Below are 20,390 nucleotides of genomic sequence, written 5' to 3'. Positions count from 1 at the left end.
CCCCAAGTCCACCGCTAGTAGATATTATCTGCTTCGGCTCGTTACGTATCACTGTCAGTCTCACTATTTTAAAACACGTATACTAAGAAGAGGTTTCCATACAAGGAATGCTTTATTCTCCTCTCCAATCAATGTAGGATCTTAAGAATGAAATCTCATATCGGTTAGAAAGAGGAACGAAATATTCCTTATAAGGGTGTGGAAATCTCTCCCTAGTTAATGCGTTCTAAAACTGTGAGGCTGACGGTTATAGGTAATGGGCCAAAGCGGACAATATCAGCTAGTAATGAGCTTGAGCTGTTACATTAATAGACTAAGAACGGTGTGTAATAACATTCTAAAAGTAATAAAAATACTATTAAATTTTACCGTTGTCTAAAAAAATATTCCTAAACTTTAAAAAGTTTCAATAACTTTCGAAAAAAATCTAAAAACTACCCTTAAAAAATACTCATAAAATTTTCAAATTAACATTAAAACGTTTGTAGATAATCGATGTTGATAGATGGTTTTCGTCACTGTACGGTAAGAATTTTTTAAACTTTTTTTATAAAGATAAAAGGTGTTAATTCTACTTTAAAATTTTGAGAGTATTTACTTCTTGGTTCGAATCCAAGTTGTGAGATGGTAGTGACAGTGAGGAAAAGGCGTATTATGGCGATTGATGATCCCGGGTGCAAAGAATAAGTCAGAGTCCCTTACAAAACTCCTAGTGTATAAAAGAAGGTTCGTCCGACCCACAATTGTTGCACGGGTCCCTCACTAAGGTATCAAAACGAGAAAAGATATAACAGCGTATTAAAAGATCCAACCGTCAAAAGGGAAATAGAAGAGTTCTAAAACGGAAGAATCGAATAAGATTTTACAAACAACATTTTACTATAAAACCAAAACGGAAAATGAAAGATCATGTTAAAAAAAAAAAATAATAATAATATATATTTTCTTAGCTTGAAAATTTGTAAAATGAGAAAATACCCGCTTTTAAATTCATGGATAATTTAACGCTATAAATTAATCGTTATGATGAATGCGAATTAGATTATTGTGCTTGAATCCCGACTTCTTTTCGAAATTTCTCTTACACATTTTGTTCGTATATTGTGCTCGGTGTTATGGTCATGCTTGTCCAAGGCATGTTGTTTATGGCCGCATGGGAGATATCCTGGCCTTGCTTGTCCAAGACGTGTTGTCCATGGTTGCATGTCCGTTCCCAGCCCCTTTTACATGCTTTCATCCTAGATAGGCCTTTACCATTTCACGTTGGGTCAATACGGGGGCGTATGACCATTCACCAAAATCATGTCTACACTCACTAGGACTAAAATGCCCCAAAATGTACTATAAGGGGACAATGACTAGTTGTCACTTCTTCCTACCTTGAGTTATATGTTATTTAAGTCGTGATATTTCTTTATTTGATAGTGTCATATAACGTTGCTTTCTTCAATTCTTTAAATCGTTTCCAAATGTATTTTCTCGCTCACATTTTCTAAAACTTTTCTAGCAACATGACTTGAGGCCTAAACATACACCGACATTATCTGCGTCCAAATTTCTCACGGGTGACTTGTTCACTTGGTTAGAACAAGTGTTGCACAATAGATGTCCCGCTATTGCAAGAGTGTGATTGTGACAAGTGGTATCAGAGTCAAATCGGCTCTTTGGAGAGTATTACACAAACATGTCCACTACAAAACAACTGGGCAAGTCTCAAGCGGACTGATTAGCAAAAATTGAAGAATAGTTACTCTGCATGAGTGAAGTTCTTAATGGAATGGAGCTTTTGGAATCTCGCATGAATGAGATTGTCGGTAAAGCCGACAAGTTCAATGAGATGGTAGGCCGCCTTGAAGCAATGCATGTCCGTGAATTAATGACTAGAGTCGAGGCTCTAAAAGACAAGGGCACAAGAGCTGGTGGTTTAAAGCATGGGGATTGTTGGATTGGCAAAATTTCCCAAACAAAGGAGCCCATTAAGGACTTTAGAGAAGCTCTTGGAGTTGTCAGGGCTAAAGTGGCGGATTCAAGTGCCAGATTAAACCTCACTGTGAGAGCGGTGGGGGACCAAACTCCAACGGGGGGTGTAGCATGGTTTAACAAGATAAAGGTCCCGGAGCCTAAGCCCTTCTGTGGGGTTCAAGATGTCAAGACTCTAGAGAACTTTATGTTCGACCTCAAACAATACTTTTGAGTCATAAATACCGTGGTAGAGGAAGCGAAGGTCACGTTGGCGACAATGCATCTAGCCGGATGCAAAGTTATGGTGGAGGTCTAAGTACATGGACATTGAATATGGTTGATGTACGGTGGGCACTTTGGATTGCTTGAAACAAGAACTCCGCTCTCAATTCTTTCTAGGGAATGTTGAGATAATCGCCACAAGAAAATTAAGAGAGCAAAGTCATACGGGCAGTATCCAAGATTACGTTAAGCAGTTTTCTGGGCTTATGTTAGATACTCATGATAAATCCGAGACATACAAGATCTTCAATTTTATAGAGGGACTGAAGTCATGGGTGAAAAACAAACTCTATGAACAAAGAGTTCAAACCCCTTCCACGGACTATGTTATGGTCGAACAATTGTTTGATCTTGATAGGATGAACCCCAAGAGATGGGGCAGAATAGAGCAACCGCAAGTGATGAAAATGAGAATTCCCCTGAGGTGGGGAACCAACAAAGAGGTAGGACTCCAATGTGGAGAGCTCACAACCCAACTAGTCAAGTCAAAGCCATGACCCCCTTCTTGCTTCATATGTAAGGGGGCTCATCAAGTATTTAAATGCCTACACCACTATGCGCCTTCCAAGAAAAACTCGAAATTAATTCAGAAACTGAGTACGAGACGATAGTAACAAAAATCCCGTTAGTTATGACTATTGAACACTCCCGCATGGGCACGTTAAAGTACTTGTCTGCTCTTTAGAAGAGAGTGGAAGTGACAGAAGAGCTAGTGGAACGCAATCTTATGTATGTTGAGATCTAGGTAAATCATAGAGAAACTGGAAACATTATTGTCGACTCTAGAGCCACCCACAGCTTCATGATGGAGACTAAAGCAAAATGCTTGAATATCCTTTGCATCGAGACGTAAGAAAGATGAAGGTTGTCAATTCGGCAGCCTTACCCGTCTTAGGAGTTACGAAGATGACTCCCATCAAGCTAGGGACTTGGACTAGACGAACTGACTTTGTGATAGTCAAGATGGATGACTTCGACATCGTGTTAGGGTTGGACTTCCTACTAGAATGCAAAGTCATTCCCATGCCCCTAGCAAAAAGTTTAGTAATAACGGGATCAAACCCGACGATTATCCAGACAAACACCCGCTAGTCAGGAGGGGTGAAAATGATGTCAGCACTGCAGTTGAGAAAGGATCTAAGCCATGATGAACCTTCACTCACTGCCATTATCGTATTGGAATAGGGAAGCTCAAACGAGCCAACCCCAACAAAAGCCTCGCGATCAATTCAGAAACACCGCAACACGAGACAAGAAAGTCATACAAAGTATTTATCTCCACCTAGGCAGATAAATAGTGAGGTTGATGTTATAATCACTTGCCATGAATGAATGTCATACGGCTGAACCCGAACTAGTTGAATTCTACAAGCAGCTAATTGACTTGCTAACATTTGGGTTCATTAGACCCACAAATATCACAGTTAGTGATCACCCAAGGGCTGGGGAGAGACACCAAGTCAACACCTCCACTAAAGAAGGGAGACAGAGACAAGCCTCCGAAACAATACATGGTCACATAGATGCACCATCCAGACAAAGGAAGAGAAGGGTCGGTCAGAAGCGTCAACCACGACAGTTTCAAGGAGGAGAGAGTTCTAATCAAATTGAGGTCAAATCAACTCTGAGATTAAAGCAACAAGAGTCAAAGAGTGGTGCGAAAATACTATGGACCAGTCGAAGTTATCCACAAGATCGGGAAGACATCATATAGGATCCAATTGCTCCCATGGATGCGGACTAGCCATGTTGTCCATGTCAGTAACATGAAACGTTACTCTCCTGACCTAAAAGATGTCAAGCACGACCTCACACAAGGTAGAAGAATCCCCAAGCAAAGGAATGGGGAGAAACTTCGACTGAGGAGACGCCAAGAGTCAATGAACCAAGAAGTAGTTTCAACAGTTCCTTACAGATTGGAAGAGACTCCACAACACTGAGCCCAGCTGGAAGCACATCGAAGAGACTTTTAAAGTCAGCCTCAATGAACAACACCGAGTTGTAAAGAGTCGGTTGACAGAGACGTCGACCAATTGAGTGGGGAGGATATCATGGTCATGCTTATCCAAGACGTGTTTCCTATGGTCGTATGGCAGATGTCCCGATCTTGCTTGTTTGAGTCGGTTGATAGAGACATCAACTAATTGAGTGGAATAGGATGTCACGGTCATGCTTGTGCAAGGCGTGTTGCCTATGGTTGCATGGCAGATGTCCCGATCTTGCTTGTCTAGGACGTGTTGCCATGGTTAAATGCTCGTTCCAAGCCTTTTTACATGCTTTCATCTTAGATAGACCTTTACCATTTCATGTTGGGTCAATACGGGGGTGTATGACCATTCACCAAAACCATTTCTACACCTGCCAAGGGTTAAATGCCCCAAAATGTACTATAGGAGGATATGACTAGTTATCACTTCTTTCTACCCTGAGTTATATGTTATTTAGGTCGTGGTATTTTTTTATTTGCTTATAGTCGTATAACGTTACTTTCTTCAATTCTTCAAATCGATTTCAAATGTAATTCCTCTCTCACGTTTTCTAAACTTTTTCTCGTAATGTGACTCAAGGCTCGAACATACGCTGACGTTGTCCGCAACGTCCGAATTTCTCACGATTGACTTGTTCACTTGGTTAGAACATGTGCCGCACAATCACTATCCCGCTATCGCAAAAGTGCGATTGTGACACTCGGCTTCTTTTGAGGTTACCTTTGCATTTTCCTCTACTTGGAGAGTCCATATTTTCCAAAAACAAAAAAGTGAAGTTCCACTTGCAAGGGTGTGAAAATCTCTCCCTAATAGACGCGTTTTAAAATTCGGACTCTCTTCTTAAAATTAAAGAATCAAATCAATGTATGGTACGTGAATTTGCTTATTCCTAACAACAGGTTTGTTGATTCCATGAAGTCGAGCTTACAAACAATTCATTATCTATTCTATACTATACACTAACCTTAATAAATCAAACACATGGCACAAACTCATTTTGTCTGTACCTGTTTCTTTAGATAACCAAAACACAAATTATATAAACTCATACTTATCCAATCTATACTTCGTTTAAATCACGAAACAAATACCACTCCTAGCCATTCATAGAATGATTTTCGACTTGATTTGATACAAAATTGAAAGTTTAAGAATTCATCAACATGGAGGAATTAAAGACACAAATATGCTAAGTTTTGACTAAACTTATAATTTAGTTCTTTTTTATTTTTATGTATGAAAACCCGAACTTTCTCAAGAATATAAAGATGTACAGAAATAAAACCTACCAAAGACGCTTTAAAACTTTACTTATCCATCCCTACAGCACTATACTCATTATTCTCCTCCAAAAAAAATCTAGTACCACGAGAGTAAAATGATTTCTTTATTCACACTATCATTAAATAATAGTTTTTTTTAATGTGGTCAACTCCAAATCCTTCTCGGAAATACGATATTTCTATTCACACTCGAGCCTTGTCAAGTATCAACAAATAAATGAAACTTGAAAAACTTAAATCCTTCTTTGTTATCGAGTGAAATTTTTACTTCTTAGAAAAGAAAGAACAAAAAATAAAGAACAAAGATGTATATAAGACTCGAACCTTTTTCATCATAGTCATCATCAAACGAAGAATAAAATTATGACGTATTATGGAAGGAATCGAACCTTTTTCATCCAGAAACTACAACCAAGGAATTTGAGGACAAACCACAGGAAGGAGTCATCCCCTCAAATGAATGCTTGTTCTGCAGATGAGAAGTTTTGCATTTTTTTTTTTTTTCTCAAATCTGTATTGAAAATCTACAAGGTAAAACTTTTAAAGCATTTTTCCACTTGGCTTATTAGTACAAATGAAACAAAATTGAAGGCAGAAGATCAATGGCAACCTCATATGTTTGACTCAATAAACTCTCTGTACTCGCTCTTCATTTTGACTCCAGATATATTCCTACATAAGAGAACCATATTATACAGAATATTAGTGAGAGCTACACCAGAAAAATTTCCATGCCAAGCACACCATCAGAAATTTCTAACATTTACAAGCCATACATGAGTATAGAAATTCCCTCTCCTTTTGTTCTAATGTTCTTGAATCCCACAAACAAAGTTGCGAATGTATTAGATAGAACCTTGTTTTTAAAATCATTTAGGCCCCATTTGATATTGATTTTGTTTTTTATTTTCTGTTCTTATAAATTATTCTTGCCTCATAATTTCTTTGGTGTATTATATATTTAAATATCTTTGAATTCTTAGCTAAAAAACAAAAAAGTTTTCAAACTCTACTAATTTTAGTTGTAATGAAATGAGAGGCTTTCATTATCACTCGTTAGCATTTTGAATTTTTTTTTTTTTTTTTTCCTTCTACGAGTTTGTTTCCTTTGAAATTTTTTGTATCTTTCCATAATATCACTAAGAAGTTGAGATCTTGTTAAAAATTGTTGTGTTTATACTTTTTTAGATTTTGAATCATTTTTTAAAACTAAATATAAAAAACGTACATTGAAGTAGTGTTTATAAACTTACTTTTAATTCAACCAATCAAAGGGGTATCGGATAGACTTCTGTTCGGTTTCCTATTTCATAAGATCGCTTAATTTATGTTTTTCTTTATTAATATTTTTATTCGTAATCTACTTTCAAAATATGTTTTTGAGATCTAACCAGATTCCTAATTCGAAAACTAGGCTTAAGATGTCAAATTCAAGAAGTGAAAATCTAAACCAAAAGAAACAGAGATGTCTAACATCTAGAGGATGAACAAAGATGAAGTATATATTCATTGCAGTGTGAATAGGCACGATAAATAGACATGGAGTGTGGACAAGAAATTCTAGGGCACTAAAATATAAAAGTGGCAGCAAATATGATTTCATTCTAAAGTCAGAAATGATCATGAGAAAAGCAATGTAAATCCACGTGAAGCTCATCATAATACAGTGGGTGCATTTATGCATCAAATATGATATAAAAATAAAATGCAGAACAGACCTGATCATCTCCTTATTTTTGAAGAACTGCACGCATGGAGTACCCATAATCCCAGCTGCTTCTGCTATTTCTTGGTCTTCCTCAATATCAATTTCAACAAAATGAACATTTTGATCAAATTCATCTATCACCTGGAAGATTACAGTCAGAAGGCTAATAAGCATCAATGTTCTTCATTAACAACATTATCAGAAGAATATAACAGATAACAGTGTAATCTGTCGTCAAGCATGTCAAAATGAATAATCAGCAGTTTATCAACTGCACATATACACCAATAAACTCATTACAGACCTATTTTGTTTATTTCTATTAGATATGTAATCAGCTCTTTTCATTAAATGGCTGCTCATTCAACCTATTGCTTTAATTTTAAGTACAAAGAAAGATACTAAGAAATATTAAAGAAAAACCGACCAAAATTATCCTATCACAAACATTGTCCATTTTTCAAAATTTTAAAACCACGCTAACCAACATAGCCGTGATACTGTTCAATGAAGAAGATTTTTAAACAAGCTTCTTCAACTTTATGGGAAGATTTTTACCTAAAACCACAAGCTACTCATGTGTAATCTCAAAATTTTTAAAATAATTTCGTGGAAACAAACTACACTTAACATTCTTAAAAGCAATATCATCAATGTCTCTCTCTCTTTCTTCTCTGACATCGAAATGTATTCAGGCTCGCTTATGCCCACCTTGACCAATCTCATGTAACAATCGCATGATCCTACAACATCGATTATCTTAGAACGTGAAATTGTGAAATTATGTAGATGATCATATTGACAACCAGAAAATTTATGTGTTTGAATTGATCCTACAGCACAAAAATGAACAAATTCAACATTTTCTGTAACAGTCACTGAAATAATAATGCGAGCTGGATGGATTGATCCTACACTTAAGCCAATGAACAACTTGACATTTTCTACCTTGCTGAGAATTGGCTTCAGAGTCCTACATGGGCCACACGTTGGTGACGTATATAGTACACATATAAGCCTGGGGCTTTCATGGTATAGTTTCCGAAGAGCATACTGTGGAGCAGAAATGTAGGAGATATTAACAAAAAAATTAGTTAATGACAAATAACATTTTGAAAGCCTCAACTGTAGAAGAATAAAATGATATATCACAAAACTTGAAACATAATGAGAACAATACATACCTGGCCTTTATGCTTTGTAAGTGTGATATCAAAACCTTCTTGAACATCCCGGCCTGTCGGTTCCTTCTTAACCTCTTCAGTTTGGGGCTGCAAAAGCAAATACATAAAGGATTACTTTAGGGTCAATACACTACTTGTGGTAGACCTGAAGCACAAAATGAGTTGCTCAATATGCACAAAAACAAGAACAGGACTTTGTCATTTGTTAAGTCACTCAAATCTCAACAAACAAATATTCTGGTTGAAAATGCTGAAAGAACCTGAGGTTGGACTTTAAATCAAACAAAATAAATTCCCAATTCTCTTCAACATAACTCAGTAATTCTTACTCCAAAAGAGAAAAAATCAGTAATTTGAATCTGTGGTATCCCAACTGGCTGAGAAGAAATCAGTCAACCAACCAACCAACTGCAATAGGGTTTCAATACCTGGTGGAACTCAATAAGAAGATTCTCGCTCACAAGATAGCGCTCAACTGATAAAGCAGCAATGCATCCAGATCCAGCAGCTGTAATAGCTTGCCTCCATTCATGATCCTGAGAAATTACAAAGAAACAAAATCAAAAGATGATACAAATCATGTCAATCTCATTTTTCCAAGAAAAAAAGATTGATAGAAATTAGATAATGAATTTGACTAGAGAACAGTTTTTGTGCCTCTATGTCACATCATGATCACACCATGTGGACATGCTCAATTTGCCAACATAGTTCCTTGATTTAGTTGATTTACAAACATCAGAAGTTGATGCACACCATAATACATTAAGATGGAAAGATGCTAAAACTAATATTTTCCAAGAGCATGCAAATCTACTACCTGGAGAAGTTACGAGTTACCCTGGAAACATAAGAAAAGTGGGACATTCATTCTCCTAAAAGACTATGTCATAAGCCATATTGCTTTAATTGCAGAAATGGTGAATTGATCAGATATAGAATGAAAAATCCACATAGTTTATGAAAGCAAGAGTTATATTTGGGTCTCAAAACTGAAAAGAATTAATTCTACTTTGTGAAAAGGTTAAATTAATTATCAACTTCTCTTGTTTCCTTCCATTTTTCAATGAATAGTTCGTTTCACGTTCAAAATAAATTGAACTTTTACTTCGACTATCATGCTTGGTAGGCTACATCTGTTTTAACTGTAATAAACATGAAAATACCCATATAATGTGCCTCGGGAGACAATTCTGATGCAAACAAGAGTCTTAAAGAACCTGCACTGGTATGAGCGATAGCAATAATCAAGAATGCACTTTCAGAAGGAAAATACCTGCACATCTCCAGCGGCAAATACACCTTCGACAGAAGTTTTCGCAGTACCATCCTGCACTAACACATACCCAGAGCTATCTAGCTCAACCTGGCCTTTCAATAACTGGCTGTTTGGTGAATGACCTATTCCATAAAATAAACCCTTTGCCTCAAGCACTGATTCTTCCCCAGAATCAACTTTTCGAACTAAAATGCCAGACATTTGCCCTTTTGTATTGCTAACAATGTCCACAGCTTCCGTGTTAAAGTGCAAGGTAACATTTGGACAGTTGAACACTCTGAAACATTCGTGATAATCAACCTGTTAAACAAACATTCAGGGAGTTGAAAACTCACATACAAATTGTTTATTAGTAAACCTAGAGACAGTTGGGAGTCAGTACAAAAGGCTGTAGAGCCAGGTACAAGGCGAGACTATTACGAGCATAATTTATATAGAACAATGAACCTAGATTAGCAGGAAATTACTGTTATACAACTGTGAAGAGGAATGAAAAATTACGTTTTAAAGACACTCTAAAATTTATCCAGCCTACCGAGTTTTCAAGTCTTCCACTATTCTCAAAAGGCTCTACACTAGATTGGTAAATTGAAGCTTTGATTTCCTTCTTCTCGCATATCCAATCACTTAATAGGCCGTACTGTAGGATTTCCCATAACTCAAAAAGTCACCTATTCTAATGCACCTGATAGATTGTTTCGATATCACCAAATGAACATATAGAAGAAATAAAAGAAAACAATACAAACCAGTTCTGCAAATAACAAACATGTCATTGTCTACTTTATTCCATTATGGAAATCCAAATGTCCTAGGAGGATTAATATCTAATATGGATTATAACAGTTGTTTGAATTCCTCGGAAGTATTACAACTGAAGATCCATTCAACTACTTTATTGCTTTCTTGGTGTCCTCTATGTTGCTCGGACTCAGAAACATTAATCACTTATTCTCTGATTGTTCTTTTGCCTTATCTTGCTGGTACAAGTTTTTTGACACATTCAGAATTCAATAGGTTTTCCACAACAACTCTAAGAGCAACTCTACTCACCTACTCTCCGTGCCTTGCCTTCCTTCTAGACCTTATCTTTTGTGGGTCAATTTTAGAGTGTCTTTTCTCTTGAAAATGGTTGAATAGCTGTTATCCCCAAACTTCGATGGGAGCAGAATCTGAGGATTTTTTAAAATAAGGAAAGAAATTGGTTGGCATGTTTTGAGACGGCCAAGCTTAAAGCATCCCGTTGTTGTTCTCTATCCAACCATTTTCAAGCATTTTCTCTTCAAGATATTTGCTTCAATTGGGAAGTTTTCATTTTTACTTGATCATTCTGTTTTGTATTGGGTTACATTATTTATTACCTCTTTTTTGTTTCTTTTTTTTTTTGCTATTTCTCCTTCGTAGAGCTTGTATTTAGAATTAATGAAAAGTTTTGTTTCCTTTCCTTTCAAAAAAAGAAAATGATGTCGTCCTCCAAATATAGGAATAAGCTTGCTTTTGAATTTTGATTAAACTAAAAGTACAGACATTAGACAAGTTTGCATCTAATAGATCAAGCTCTAAAAGTACCTAATAGGTCCTTCCTTTTAATTTTGTGTTTAACGAGTTCGTGTCATATTAAATTTTTAAAAAATTAACCAATCTATTAGTTATATATTTGATAAAGGATCACTATGAGTCAGACTCAATAGAATTTGATCAATCCTTTTTTCTGTCGTTAATTTGTCTGATAGGACCTTAAATTTTAAATTTTGTGTCTAATATATCCATGAATTTAAGAAAATTTGAAATTTTAAAATAGGTCGAGGGTTAATAATAAGACACAAAAAGTTCAAAAGCGATTAAATTTTTTTTTAATTTTAGAGACTAAATAAACACATTTGAAAGTTGAGAAACTAAACTTGTAATTCATACCTAAATTTTTAAGACAACAAATATTTATTAAAAGGATATAACACGACACAGGCCATAGAAGTTGGTAAGCCAATTTGGATAGTTTAAACTTTAAAGTCAGCAGTCACTACAATTCACTAGCATAAAGTAGATAGCAGGAAACCCCATAATAGTTTCCAAACAAAAGGTTTCTCTTCCCAGAAACACGTTATTATATTCCTATTTCAAAAAACAGACACACAGCAAAGGTCAAAAGATAAGACATTCTTACCCTAAAAGTACATGGTATTTAAAAGACATCTAACCAACTACTACAAAATAAAAATGATTCATTGCCAAAATATTGAATGCATACCTATCTTGCATTGCTTTAGAAGCCCTGAGTTGATCCTTGCGCACAAGTAAATGAACATGACGAGCATATTTAGTCAGGTACAAGGCTTCCTCTGTTGCTGTATCACCTCCTCCAACAACAGCAAGTACTTGCCCTTTAAACAAGGGTGATGCTCCATCACAAATTGCACAAGCACTAATTCCCCTACTCCAAAATTCATCTTCACGAGGTAACCTAAGTCGTCTTGCTGTCGCTCCCGTTGCATATATTATACTATGGCACTTAACCTGGAACGTTTGAGGAGGAAAAGCCAAAGAAGAAAATCAGGAAGAAAAGCAACGTGTATTTTTTAAACACCAACGCGGATTAACTGAATTGCTTATAGGCTTAACATGAAATAATTAATGAAATGCATCAAAATAGGGAAAAGGCTGAAGTCCAAATTATTCTTTGATTCTTAGGTAACAAAACAAAAATCTTCGGGAAAAGTACTAGCACGGTATGAACTGATGATTCTACATAAACATAAAGACTCTTGAAGAGGAAGTCAAGAATCCAGAGTTTATTCATACATTTCGATAGAAAATAATCCATTACCTTGCGTTCACTACTTTGTACAGTAAATGGTCTATTCTTCAAATCAATAGACTCCACATCTTCCTGAAATAATTCAGCTCCCCATCGCTCAGCTTGCTTCCGCATCCTGTCCAATATAATACCAAGATTATAACCAATAAAATCTCTTCCCATAGATCCGTACTAAATGTCTCTTCCATTGTGTAGAAAGCAAGAAGAACCAAAGAATTTCCCATACTTCATATTACTTTACCTATCCATCAGATCTGGACCAGTAATTCCATCAGGAAACCCAGGAAAATTCTCCACTTCTGTAGTAGTCATTAACTGTCCTCCGGGAACACCACCTGCTTGGAAACCCTCAAACACTACAGGTTTTAAATTTGCCCGAGCTGCATATATGGCTGCAGTATGTCCAGCAGGACCAGAACCTATGATTACCAGATTCTCAATTCCTGTTATAAAGAACACATGATCATTCTCATTATCTTATGGCAAATCAGATCAAAATTGCAACTTCTTACACATATAAATGTAAATAAATAAAAACTAATACCTAGCATTTCCACATATTAGAAACCAATTTTTTTTCTTTCCATGAAGGTAACTATATCATGCAAAACGATAGAAGAAAACCTTGCAAAGTAAAACAATGTCAACCAAAAAAGTATATAGAATTGCAACATCATATGTGGTCATTAAGTTTATATGTTAACCAAATAAATTACAACCACAATGTCTACATTACAACTATGAAGAGGAAAGCTAAATGAAATGTTGGGATGAGTGAAATAACCTTGACATATGTGAGTATCAGAGTTAGCTTGTGTGCACCTCGACTAGAAACATTGGGATAAATAAAATAAATGAGAACAATTATTTCTAGAACAACAGCTCATTTCAGCTTGGAAAGAACTTATCCAACTACATTACATATATCAGCTTAGATATTGTCCAAGGAACAAGAGGACATACTGATCATGAGGTGCAAAGGGAGAAATGCCTATTATTAGTTCCAAATCGTGTAAAGAATCACGTTTCTACTTTTTTTTTTTTTTTTTTATAAGAAACCAAGCTTTCATTGAGATTGATGAAAAAGTATACAATGGCATACAAAAACAACCCCAAGAAAACAAACACCCTCATACCCAATTTCAAAAAGGAGTCCTAGTCCAAAAGAACAAGGCTAAGCTGATAATTACAAAAATATTTATTTATAAATACTCATAAAAAAGGAATTAATCCTAATCAAATCCAAAAAAAAGCCACCCCACAAAAAATTCTAAAGTTCCTCTCAAACTAAACACCCCACAACATGGCAAAAAAGCAAGGCTGCTAAAGAATCCTTTCTCTGTAATGGAAAGAAGGGTTGAAGAGCACCTCCTCAAACATCAAACAACACTTGATATTACGGAGATGTTAAATAAGGAAAGGAAGTATAACAGGATTCCACTCAACACCAACTGAATTAAGGCCAATCTTCCCTTTTGGTAGAAGAAAACCTTTTTTCCACAACAACAACCTTTTCTAAATTTTCTCCACCACCAAAATCCAAAAACACAGAGATCTTAGATTATCACCGAGAGAAAGACCGATAAGCAACAGGAAACTGACTAACTTCGCACCCACCAAAGAGGCCCAATAGCTTAACTTTGCAGGCTCACACTTACTTCAAAAATGGTGTTTTTCCAACGATTTATTCTTAAACCCAATATAGGTTGAAAGAAAAACAAAAATTCATTAAGATTCCTAAAGGAGTTCTCCTTTTCATAATAGAAAAAGAAAGTGTCGTCAGCAAATTGATGACGCAACAACTGAACTCCATCATAACCCACCAGAAAGCCCTCCACCACACCTTTCTCCACACCAGCATACACTAATCTGCTAAGAACGTCCAACACCAGATGAAACAGAAAGGGCGAAATAAGATCACCTTGTCTAAGACTCTCTGCAAAGATTTTCCCCCTTGGTTTTCCACTGACCAATATGGTGACGTTAGCTGACCAAACACAATTCTAACTCCATGCTCTCCATTTAAACCAAAAACTTTTTTGCACAAAACTCTATCCGGGAAGCCCCAGCCCACGTGTTTCTCAAAGTCTACATTCATAATCACCCCTTCTTTCTTCCTCACTCTAAAATCTTCAATGGCTTCACTTGCAATCAAAACTTATTCTAAAATTTGCCTACCCACAGTAAAAGCTCTTTGGCCGTTCAAATTAGTACTTGGGAGCACTTTCCTGAGTCTCTCTCTTTAGTATTCGACTTCGCAAGCTTTTCTTTTTTGGGATCAGACAAACATAAATCTCATTCGTAGCAGTGTCTATAATTCATCCCTGGTTAAACTCACTGAAAACATTTCCTAAGTCCTCCCTCACATTCAAAGTTATCTTGATAAAACGCCAAAGTGAAATGATCCGGCCCTAGTGAGTTATTATTATCAAGGATCCCACTTTAAAAAAAAAAAAAAAAAAAAAAAACATGCTTAATGATTATATTTCCGAACATTAGAAAACTAGAAAAAGTAAGAAAAATCGTAGTCACGTGGAAAATGGAGACCATGGATTTTAGATCAGAAAAATTAAACATCGAAATTAAAGTGCTAAAAAACCTTACAAGATTTAAAATGCTGAGGTCTCAATATTTTTATAGAAATTTCGATAAAATGTCGATATCGATGGATATTTCTTGAAAATGTTGTGCAAACAAAAGATTCAAAAAAAACTTTTTAAATTAATAAATTAACAATTTACACTTGATGAATTAAAATTCTCGTTGTTTCAACGTCATATTCGAGTACTAGAACAAGCTGTAACTCGATTCCCATCAAAATGACAGAAATGAAGACGAGATATTCAGATCACAAAGCTTTACTGCAGCAGACTTTACAAAAACGCAACACCTCCAAAAGATAAAAGTTCAAAGACTACGCTAATAAAAACATGCGCATTGATTATATATCCAAAACGCAAGAAAAATCGTAGGATTTCACATAGGAAACATCAACATCAAAATCAATTTCCAATCTCGAATTTCCTCAAAACAACGAAAAGTCTAGAGAAGCCGCACAAACCTTCAGCTGGACCCCTAAACACAGTCACACATCCAATTCAACAGATGAAAACACAGTTACACGCTTAAAAACACGGCATAAATACATACATTAACAGAGATAGAGATAGAGATAGAGATAGAGATAGAGACAGAGAGAAGCAAAAATGGAGGGAACCTGGAGAGGTGGAGATGTCACCGGAAGAGGCGCGAGGGCGAAGAAGAGGACGAGAAGGAGGAGAGCGGAAGGAGGAGCGGCGACGAGAGGAAGGAGAGCGGAGGAGGATGAGGCGATGAGGAGGCGGAGGAAGAGCATTGGAGAGGGCGGCCATGGCGGAGAAGTGGTGGGAGGAAACGGAGGGGCCGATTCCTATCTGGAGAGAAGCAGCCATCTGAGTTTGAGACCATACAAAAGGAAGCACTCGGAGTTAAAAACGATACAGATTACAGACACCTTTCTTGGGGATTGTGACACACGCGCTCTATGTTTTATCCGGAACTCGCTTCCGTTATGCTTATATTGGATTTCAGATTCTCCACGTGGACTTCAATAAAATGGGACTATTAGACCAAAAAATAATAATAATAATAATAATAATAATAATAATAATAATAATAATAATCAAAGGTAACACTGTCTACGGACCAACACGAGCTCTTTTAGCATATTATCGAGAGGTCACCCTACGTAGAATTATTTTCAAGCAACTTACAAGTTATCGAGAGGCCACTCAACATAAAATTATTTTCAAGCACACCGGGAGGTCACCCAATATAGAATTATTTTTCAAGCAGCTTGTAAGTCCTCGGGAGGTCACCTAATATAGAGTTATTTTCAAGCAGCTTGTAAGTCCACAGGAGGTTACCCGACATAAAATAATTTTAAGCAACTTCTAAGAGTGGAGACTATCACACAAATCAGCTTGTAAGTCATTGGGAGGTCGCCCGACATATAATTATTTTTCAAGCAGCTTGTAAATCCTTGAGAGGTCACCCAACATAGAATTATTTTCAAGCAACTTACAAGTCCTCGGGAGGTTACCCGACATAGAGTTATTTTAAGCAGCTTGTAAGAGTGAAGACTATCCCACAAATTAGCTTGTAAGTCATCGGGAGGTCACCCAACATAGAATTATTTTTCAAGCAGCTTGTAAATCATCGGGAGGTCACCCAGCATAGAATTATTTTTCAAGCAACTTGTAAATCCTCGAGAGGTCACCCAGTATAGAATTATTTTCAAGCAGCTTGTAAATTCTCGAAAGGTCACCCAACATAGAATTATTTTCAAGCAGCTTGTAAGTGCTCGGGAGGTCACCCAGCATAGAATTATGTACAAGCAACTTGTAAGTGCTCGGGAGGTCACCCAACATAGAATTATTTTCAAGCAGCTTGTAAGTCCTCGAAAGGTCACCCAACATAGAATTATTTTCAAGCAACTTGTAAGTCCTCGGGAGGTCACCCAGCATAGAATTATTTTCAAGCAGCTTGTAAGTGCTCGAGAGGTCACCCAGCATAGAATTATTTTCAAGCAGCTTGTAAGTGCTCGGGAGGTCACCCAACAGAGAATTATTTTCAAGCAGCTTGTAAGTCATCGGGAGGTCACCCAGCATAGAATTATTTTCAAGAAACTTACAAGTCCTCGGGAGGTTACCCGACATAGAATTATTTTAAGTAGCTTGTAAGAGTGAACACTATCCCACAGATCAACACGAATTCTTTTAGCATACATTATTTTCACTTACATACTTTCTAAGAAAATCCTCAGGAAATAGATTGTTCCAAACAATTTGTAAGAGTGAGAACTATCCCACCAATCAACACGGAGCCTTTCAATATGTTTTATTCTCACTCACATGTTTCTTTAGAAAATTCTCAACAGGTCACCAAACGTGAAATTGTTTCAAGCAAAGTGTCACAATTATACTACGAAGAGAGTAGATTGTGACAGTCACGTCGAGATAAGCAAAGCGGCAACCCTCAAAGGCGCTAATTCGAGGACCAATATAGAAAAATACCATGATGCGACCAAGCGAGACGGTGTATCATTCAACACACCAAATTTTGAGTTGAATTATGTTCATTATTTAATAAGGGTTATTCAGGTTGAAAAAGCTTACAACCCGAGCAATTAAGTTGGGTCTAAAAAAATGTCATAACTCGACCCGACCCAACTTACAAACCCTAAATTTTGAGTTTAAAATTCCATTTTTTTTTCCTTATCAACCACTTAATTAAACTATAAAAACTAAATTATGAGACCAAAATATGAAATAAATTGAGGTTAATTTCAAATTACAAATTAAATAAATTTCTAATTTAACTTATTATTATTTTTTGTTCTTAAATAAAAAATTTAATTAATTAATTAATTTTTTCATAAGGGCAAAATGGGTAAAGAATTATGTAAGGTGGAGAAAGGGTTCAGCGGCCAAACCAAATTGAAATCCGATTTATTTTAGTCAAAATTGAACCGTTTTTTTTTTCACCTTTTCACATTAGCGCGTGTGTTACACGCTTGTCCAAATGCATTTAATTTACAAATTTACTCAATAGTCCCTAAGAAAGTTAGAATTTAATTATTGTAATTTTAAATGTTAAAATTCCATTCTTATATTTCCATAAAAGTTCATAAATAATCATTATAGCGGGTTAAGATCGTCATTTTATCAAATTACAGGGACTAAATTCCAATTTTTATTTATTTTTCTCTCTCAATACACGAGTCATATTTGACCCGATTCTTCCAACTATTGGTTAAAATCGTCATTTTATCAAATTACAGGGACTAAATTTTAACTTATTTTCTTATTTTTTTCTCCCCGTACACGGGTTTTATTTGACCAGATTCTTCTAACTATGGGTTAAAATCATCATTTTATCAAACTACCGGGACTAAATTCTAACATTTTTTTATATAAAATAAAAAAAATTCTCTCATTCTTCTAATTATTGGTTAAAATTTTCTCTCCAATACACGAGTCATATTTTATCCGATTCTTCCAACTAATAGACCAACAAACCCTAAAGTTTAAAAAATACCACATACAATAAATTTCTCATGAAACATATTTCCACGTCTATATTGTAATACATGTGTGAACGTTGAAAGTGTATCGTCTCCACTATGGTAATTTTCAAAGTGGCGTTTGTACTAACATGAATACGGTAATTTTCAAGCGTTTATAGCAGCCCAAGCTCACCGTTAGCCGATATTGTCCTTTTTGGGTATTCCCTTTTGGGCTTCCCCTCAAGATTTTTAAAACGCGTCTGCTAGATAGAGGTTTCCACACCCTTATAAAGAATATTTCGCTCTCCTCCCCAACCGATGTGGGATGTCACAAATTTGGATCAAATCATTTATAACAATTATAAAGTGATCGAATCTATACTGTTACCAACATAAAGCATCAAACCTCATTCATACACTATGCACCTTGTACGTTGTTATTAGGATCGCACAACAACGTACACACTCGATCTAGATGAACACAAAGAACAGAACAGAGAAAATGTAAGGAGAATATTGGCTAAAGGTTTTGTATGAATGACTCCAAGTATGTAAGAGAATAAGTACATTTTCAAATGCACGAGAATAACAATTTACTTTATATGTCATTTACCATATATAGTTTTACTATGTATATAACCGTTGACTAAGCTATAAATAACTGGTCTCCATAACCTAACACTTATTTCTCGAAGATTATACTAATAATATTAAATTATAAATAAAATAATCAAAATTATTATTAAAAATTAAATAATTAACTACGAGATTTTAGGGAGGACATTTGAACCCATTTATCTAAAGAACAACATAAATAAAAAATTTCACTCACGACAACAACAACGATGCAACTCTTCCAAAGACCAATCCTCTCGGTGTAGGGCTTCTAATCTCTAAACTAATCAGTATGAAAGATCGACATGACGTGATTTACAATGTTTTTCTTTAAAAAATAACGTTTTAATGATAACAAATTTAAACTTTTACTCACATAGATAGAATTTAACGATAGATTACAGTCGGTTCTATGATTCAAGTCGAGAAGGCTCTAAATTATTCTCCCGAACAATTACTTATCTCGCTTACATCATCGAAAAAACTCTTGGATGATAAGGTTATGAGCAAATCATGATCCGATTTTGTCGACACTAAGAATTTTAAAAAATAATGTGACGTTTATGATATAAGAGTATAAAAAATTTTGTTCAAGATTATAAGATATGTTATAAGGTAGGTGTTGACCCACCGCTTGACTTTCTCTCTTGAAATTGAGATGAAATTAGGTGAAGAAATTGTGTTGTTGTAATCAAAGAAAGTGAAGCATCAAACTCCCCCAACTAAAAAAAATATATATAGAGACGAGAAAATTAATTTCGGACGAGCAAAACCCGTCGATCGACTTAGAGTTGTGTTGAATTAAACCACATGTTCCACCGTTTATGCATGCCAACCTTTTTCTGTATGCACCTTGGTACTTCTATGGGCAAATCAAGGCTAGTAGAGGATCATTGAGCGCCATGTCGAATGTCTCTACCGTTTCCTTCTCTCTCGTTTTTGGTCGTGTGTCAACCATACGTAATGTGACACCCGAGTAAATGAGAGGTATATAAATGAACTGATACCATATATGAATCAGAGTGATTCTATTAATAGGATGACTTAATTGAAAGTTCCTACCGATACCAACACGGTGCACTTTCATTTTTTATGGTTGAATTATAAGAAATTCTATGTTGGGTGACCTCTTGAAAATTTTCTTAGGAAGTATATGAGTGATGATAAATATGCCGAAAGAACTCATATTGATTATTGCGGGAAAAAAAAAAAAAAAAAAACAAACAGG

The 20,390-nt window shown here is 35.7% G+C and overlaps 1 protein-coding gene across 1 annotated transcript; it reads right to left on the bottom strand.

Moving 5' to 3' along the window:
* Positions 1 to 5,861: 5,861 nt before the first annotated feature.
* LOC111804352 (NADPH-dependent thioredoxin reductase 3) lies at positions 5,862 to 15,955 on the bottom strand. Its single transcript, XM_023689115.2, has 10 exons — positions 15,719 to 15,955; positions 12,743 to 12,944; positions 12,511 to 12,616; positions 11,935 to 12,200; positions 9,684 to 9,963; positions 8,836 to 8,943; positions 8,408 to 8,494; positions 8,172 to 8,276; positions 7,234 to 7,364; positions 5,862 to 6,187 (listed from the first exon to the last, which is right to left on the bottom strand). Exons 1-10 carry the CDS (start codon positions 15,930 to 15,932, stop codon positions 6,127 to 6,129), a joined length of 1,560 nt encoding a protein of 519 aa, XP_023544883.2. The 5' UTR covers positions 15,933 to 15,955; the 3' UTR covers positions 5,862 to 6,126.
* Positions 15,956 to 20,390: the final 4,435 nt, after the last annotated feature.

This window comes from Cucurbita pepo, chromosome 10 (genome assembly GCF_057944985.1).
Source record: "Cucurbita pepo subsp. pepo isolate OVF chromosome 10, ASM5794498v1, whole genome shotgun sequence".
Classification (NCBI taxonomy): Eukaryota; Viridiplantae; Streptophyta; class Magnoliopsida; order Cucurbitales; family Cucurbitaceae; genus Cucurbita; species Cucurbita pepo.
Note: the sequence above shows the minus strand (reverse complement) of the source record. Positions and strands in the feature narration are given on the sequence as shown.